The sequence below is a fragment of the Oryx dammah genome, unplaced genomic scaffold, assembly GCF_014754425.2.
Source record: "Oryx dammah isolate SB20612 unplaced genomic scaffold, SCBI_Odam_1.1 HiC_scaffold_27, whole genome shotgun sequence".
Lineage (NCBI taxonomy): Eukaryota > Metazoa > Chordata > Mammalia > Artiodactyla > Bovidae > Oryx > Oryx dammah.
In genome coordinates this window covers 6908927-6914820 of record NW_024070211.1, presented here as the reverse complement: position 1 = coordinate 6914820, position 5894 = coordinate 6908927, and the positions used below count along the sequence as shown (strand labels likewise).

The window sequence follows — 5894 nt, the reverse complement described above, 5'->3', positions numbered from 1 at the left end:
GCAGATACTTGCATGTGGTCACACTCTACCCCTTGGACAGAATCGCCCAGGCCTGAGAGTTGAAGCAGTTTTTTTAATTTTATCGGAATCCAGAACACGACCAGAAAAACACCCGAAACTACATGGAGACAGAAGACGAGACACAAGACTCCTCCCAGCTCCCCAGACCTAGCGTGGGGACGACGTGGGGTGAAGTGGCTGGGGCAGACCTTGAGCCCCAGTCCAGCCCGGCAGGCTCCAGGCCCGCGGGGGGCAGAGGGTAATGGAGAGGCAGGGCCCAGCCCCCACATCAGAACGGCTGAGGGGAGGCCCCCTCGAAAGACTTGGCCCCGTCACCCACACTCCTGCGCAGGGGCAGGGAGCCCACAGCGGCCAGGGGTCGGGCCATGGACACATTCATGATTGAGAAGCAGCTGGAGTGGAGGCAGGAGACACACGATTATCTGGGCAGAATCAGTTGGGGGGAGGCGGGAGGAGGTGGGGCCTGGGAGGGCCCCATGGGCCAAACCCTGAGGTCACCGGCGGGGGCCCAAAGCGGGGCTAGTGAGTGAGGTCCTGAGTGAGTGGGTCAGCGGCTGGGCCCCTTTCTCCCGCTGCCTACAGCCCCTCCAATACTGCTGCCAGGGGGGTGGCCCCCACCTCCAGGGAAATGGGATAAGAAAGCAGCCCACCCGCTGCAGCAGACAGCCAAGGGGCTGAAGCCAGGAAGGAGGGCCTGGCCAGGCTTTGGCCTGTCTGCCCCAGAGGCCTGTGAGAAGAGGGGATGGGTCCAGGAGGGTGAGAAAGGGGCTCGACCGGCTCAGATCCCAGATGGTGCCACGCGTGCCAAGTCCCCCCACCGTGAGTGGGGGGACTGTGCTGGGGGACAGCAGCTCTGGTTAGACAGGAGGCAGCAGCTTCTCGAGAAACTCCTTCACAGCTGCCATCTCCTGGGGGTGAGGGGGACTGTGAGATGCGCCTGGCCAGAGGGAGACGGGCGGGGAGAGGAGGGAGCCCCTGCACACTGACCTGGGGACACGAGCTGTGCATGACCCCTGGGTACGTCTTGAACTGGACCCTGGCAGGTGTGACAACAGACCGCAGCTTCTCGGCTGTCAGGGCCCCAAACCGTACGGGAACCATGGGGTCCAGCTCCCCGTGGCACTGAAGGATGGTCAGGTCCTTGGCACTGCCATTGGCTGCCTGTGGGCCAGACAGGACTTAAGAGGGCAAAGCCCAGGGCTTGGGCACGATCCCCCCCAGCCCCGAGGAGACAGGGCAGGAGCAGGGTCGTGGAGACACTCACCTGGGGGAAGGCCCGATGCAGAGGCAGCCAACAGCTCAATGCCACAATGCCAGCCAGAGGGTGGGGGCAGGTGAGGGCTGTGTAGAGGGACAGAGCTCCACCCTGGAGAAAGAAGAGAATGAGGGGTCACAAAGGGCACAGCTCAACACCCATTACCCACCCCCGCCCTCTCTCTCCGCTCACCTGTGAAAAGCCTCCCAGGACGATCCGATTGGCAGGGATCCCATTCTTCATCTCATGCTCAATCAAGGCCTTGACTGGGGGGAGGGGGCATAACCGGGTGGGGGGAAAGCTGCTGGAGGGACTCCAGGAAGGGAGCCAGACAAGAGGTTCTGCCCAGCACTTTCCTAGGGGGCCGAGGGGGAGAGGGAAGATGCCGAGGAGGGGCTGGGGCCTTACTGTTCTCTGCTGCTTTCTTGATGCCAGCCTCATCTTCTGGTGCATCTGGACTCAGCCCCATCAGGTCAAACCTGGAGTAGAGGAGTTGGCAGCCACTGGGAGACCTGGGCTGGCCCCAGGGCAGCTCCCTTGGCTCCTGTTCCCCTCCCCAAGCTCACCAGGAGGGCATCACCATCTTCATGTTGAGTGTCACAGGGATCCGAGGCCTGTGGAGGGGCAGCAAGGAGGGCCGTCACGTGCAGGAGGGATGAGGCAGCCATAGAAGACAGCCCGGGAGGGGGCAGGGCAGCCCCTGGGGAACCCTCCCAGAGGGCAGGGCCTGTGTTTAAGGTGTTGCCAGGCAACCTGCCACGTGGGGCTGCAGGCTGTGGTTGGGGCATCGGCAGTAGCGATGGAGAAGCAAAGCCCAGCACTCGGTGTGACAGGGTTCCAGCTCACTGGGTAAGTACTTGGGGAAGGGGGGCAAAGGGGTCCTGGTCCTAGGAATCTCGGGTCTAGGAGGCCCTGGGTTGGGGGCTGGGGCTGGACCCTGTTCCTGGAGGGTTCCACAGGAATGAAGGCTGAAAAGGGCCTTTCAGACCGCTCTGGGCCCCAGGCCCCAGCATGCAGCTAGCAGCAGAGAAGAGGCCTGGGACCACAGGACTACCCTCCTTCCTTAGCCCCTCCCATGTTGCCGTTACACTCACGCATGGGGACAGATGTACTTGACGTGAGGGAGCCGGATGGTGGAGAGGGCGTCAGCCCAGCTGTGCCTGTAGGAGAGAAGGGAGAAAAGGCACCAATGTGGAGAGGGAAGGAGGAGGGTGCGGGCCTCCCCAGAAACACCCCCTCCCCAGCTCACTCACCCTGTGTCTCCAAGTCCATGTAAAAAAATAACCTGGAAGAGAGTCGGAGATGGGGAAGAGGGCAGTCATCATCTCGCCATCGCTCTCACTCTGCTCTCCAACTTCTGGTCACCCCTCCCTCACCCTTGAGGATCTGGGAGGGGGGACGCTGAGGGAGCAGCCCTCTGCCTCCCAGCTGCACGGCTGCTCCCCTCTCATCACTGCCACCTCCATTCTCCCCACACCTACTCCAGCCAGTTCCCCAGGGGGGTGGTCCTGTGGTCCCAGGGGCTGCGTGGGGTAGGAGAGGACCCTTACCGCAGCTGTTTCCCGCTCAGCTCCAGACACAGTGGCAGCGTCGGTGAGCAGGGGCACAGACATGGTGTTACCACACATACACTGCAGGGCTCCACGGCTGGGGCCTGTGCAAATGCCGGGCAGTGGTCAAGGGCAAGGCCAGGCAGCGGAGAGCATCCTGACCCAGGAGCAGAAACGCAAACCCGGGCCATGAGCCCCTCAAGCACCGTAGATTCTAGCTCCTGGACACAAAGGAAAGGCAGGCAAAAAAGTCCTGGGGCCGAGCAGGGAGGAAGTGTGCCTTAGTTCCAGGGCAGAACAGCAGAGGCAGCCACTCTGGCAGCCCTAGGTCTGGTCCCCAACACAGCCTGAGCTTGGGCTGGAGGTGGGCAGAGGCTGGGCTCAGGAGCCTTGGTGGGAGGGGAGCCAGGGGCTCCCTGCAGCCTTCTCCCCACCCAACAGCCCTCAGCAGGTGACTGCCTGCTCTCCCTACTCTACAGTCACCTCCCTTCTCTAGAGTCCTGGATCCCCTTCCTCCCAGCCCTACCGGGAGATGAAGGGGAGAAAAATGCCAGAGAAAGAGGCTTCCGGCCTCTACCCTCAACCCCACACACAATTTTGTCCAACTCCCCTCCCATCCAGTCCTCCTCAACCATTCTGAGAGCCCCTGGGACTGCCCGTGCCCCAGGAGGCACACGAACTCTGATCCACCGCCTACCCGCTAAATGACGCTCTCCACGCCCCTCCTGAAAGAGGCTACCTGCTGCTGCCCGCCACTCCCAAACAGGTTCCCCCCACCCAGCTCGACCACGCTCCGGGATTCCCAAACACACAAAAGAATGTCAAGCTGGCGGGCTCCTCCCCATCCTTAGCATCCTCCAAACTCCCCGGAAGCTTCTGCTACCGGAGCCTATAGTGCCTACCCTTCCTGCCTGTGTCCACCCCTCCCACCCTTCCAAAGGGCTGCCACCTTCCCCCTCGGACCTCCGAGTCCCCTCTTCACAGGAGGATCCCTCCTCAACTCTGACCCCGGGGTCCCTCTTCCCACACAGGAATTCATCTTTTGCCCCAAGTTGGGATTCCCTTCCTTCCCCCACTGAGCAACTTCCACCTCTCACCCTAGGTCGTTCCTCTCAAGAGTGGTGCCTTCCCCCTCTCCCCAGCCTCCGCGACCTGGGGTCTTCCTCCCCACAGGAAAAACCTGCACCCTGATTCAGGGTCTCCCACTCCCCACAATGGGGACTTCTGTTCTGACCGAGGGTCGCCCGCCTCACAGTGACATTTTGTATCCTGATCCCGGACGCGCTTCTGCCCACACAGGGGCGTTCCACTTTTGACCCTGGAGAGCACCTCCCACCCCGCCCCACAGTGGGATTCTCCAACTTCCGAGCCTGAAGCCCCTCTCAGCATACCCGGACCCCACCTTCTTCCCCGTCTCTACCCCGAAACTCCCCAAGACCGGCCGGCGCCTCTTCGCACCTCACTCCCCACCCCCATCCCTCACAATTGCGGTTGCCCCTCCTCTCTCGCCAGGACCCTCGTGGCGAAGCCGAGGCCACCCCAGTGCCCTTCCCCCGCCTGCGGGCCCCGGACCAGGGTACCTCCACTCCCTGGGGGCTTTCAAGACCTCTCGGGCGATTTTCTCCTCTTTCTCCGGCACAGACACACACTCTTCCCCCCTCGGCCGCCCCCGCCGGAACTTCCGTTCGAGTCGCGGGAACCCAGCCATCGCGCTGCCGGAAGTAGCCTGGCCAGCGCTACGGCTCCCGGAAGTGGGCGTCAGGGTTTCTTCGGATGAGGGCTGCCATGTTGGGTACGGTGGGACGACTCCCCGTGATTAGGCCACGGAGTTTCCTCAGGGTCTAGACCACGCACCCGTGATTCCCACTTGCTACCCCCACCCATGCGTCGGTCTCCTGAAGGAGAGGCATTCTTCCTGAGGCTAGAGGCATTCTCCAGCGTCGTTTCCCACCTTCCCATCCATATGGTCTTGGGGTACCCACCACTGGTCCTGTTCCAGCATCATGGAGTCACACACTCCAGCTGACAAGACCCTTTGAGACTGTCTGGTCTTCTGGTCTTTTAAAGATAAGGAAAAAGGCTCAGGGGAGGGAAGTAAACAGCAATCTCAGGATTACTCTAATGCTGCCTCTGCACCTGCTTCCTGAGCTATAAAACGGCGGTAATAACCACTCTGCTTGCTTCACAGCTTTGCTGTTAAGGCTCAAATGAGGTCGTGTGGAAATGCTTTATACAGTGTAAAATCACAGTGTGAGGACTTATTGACTCTAAAAAGGACCCTGGGAAAAGAAAGAACACTGGCATCAGCAGTGTCCGGGGCAACTGGTCAGGAATCCGAAGTGTTATCTTAGCTCTACCCTCGGCAAGCTATGACATGCAGACAGTGCACAAAATACTACCGTCGGTAGGCTCCAGTTGTTAACAAAAAGGGTTTCAGTTAGGGACCACTGAGGTCACTCTTTGCTCCTTGTTGCACTGGTAAAATGGAGCAGGACTCAGGGCCCACGTAAAGGATGGAAGGGGAGGCAAGCTGAGTTGAAGGACCACGTCCCTGACAGAGCCTGTGGACATCGGCACACAGGAAATGAGTCAGCCCTCAGCAGCTCAGGACTTGCTTGCCCAGTGTAACCTATGCTGATTTTTTTTTGAACTGAAAGAAAACAGTATCTGGAAGCTCAGCAAAGCACTTTTTCCCAAGTTAAGAGGGGCTTTGAGCACTCAGCAGGTCAGAGGAGGCCCTGAACAGGAAAACTTTTGGTCCAGAAGTCCACAGCAGACCAAGGACCCAGGACTGGAAGGGGAATGAGTGGATGAAGACAACACACCTGCCCCTTCTCCCAGACTCCTGCTTGGGTCTGCTTGTGGAAAAATAAACAATTCCTCCTGCACTGCAATCACTTGAGACACTGTGGCAATTAGAGCAAACTCTTCAAAGGGAAGCTCAAATTCAGAGGCCTTGCCCCAGAGGCTACCTATGACTAGTGCTTTAATCAGTGGGATTAATGAAGGGCTAGTCTGCTCTAACATTTCTAACTTTATTTTCCCCCTACTCCAAATTAAACATAGTC

General features: G+C 59.8%; 1 protein-coding gene across 1 annotated transcript; it reads right to left on the bottom strand.

Moving 5' to 3' along the window:
• Positions 1-55: 55 nt before the first annotated feature.
• LYPLA2 (lysophospholipase 2) lies at positions 56-4535 on the bottom strand. Its single transcript, XM_040229680.1, has 10 exons — positions 4407-4535; positions 2827-2930; positions 2530-2561; positions 2371-2436; positions 1843-1890; positions 1685-1755; positions 1469-1542; positions 1286-1387; positions 1009-1182; positions 56-929 (listed from the first exon to the last, which is right to left on the bottom strand). Exons 2-10 carry the CDS (start codon positions 2902-2904, stop codon positions 879-881), a joined length of 696 nt encoding a protein of 231 aa, XP_040085614.1. The 5' UTR covers positions 2905-2930; positions 4407-4535; the 3' UTR covers positions 56-878.
• Positions 4536-5894: the final 1359 nt, after the last annotated feature.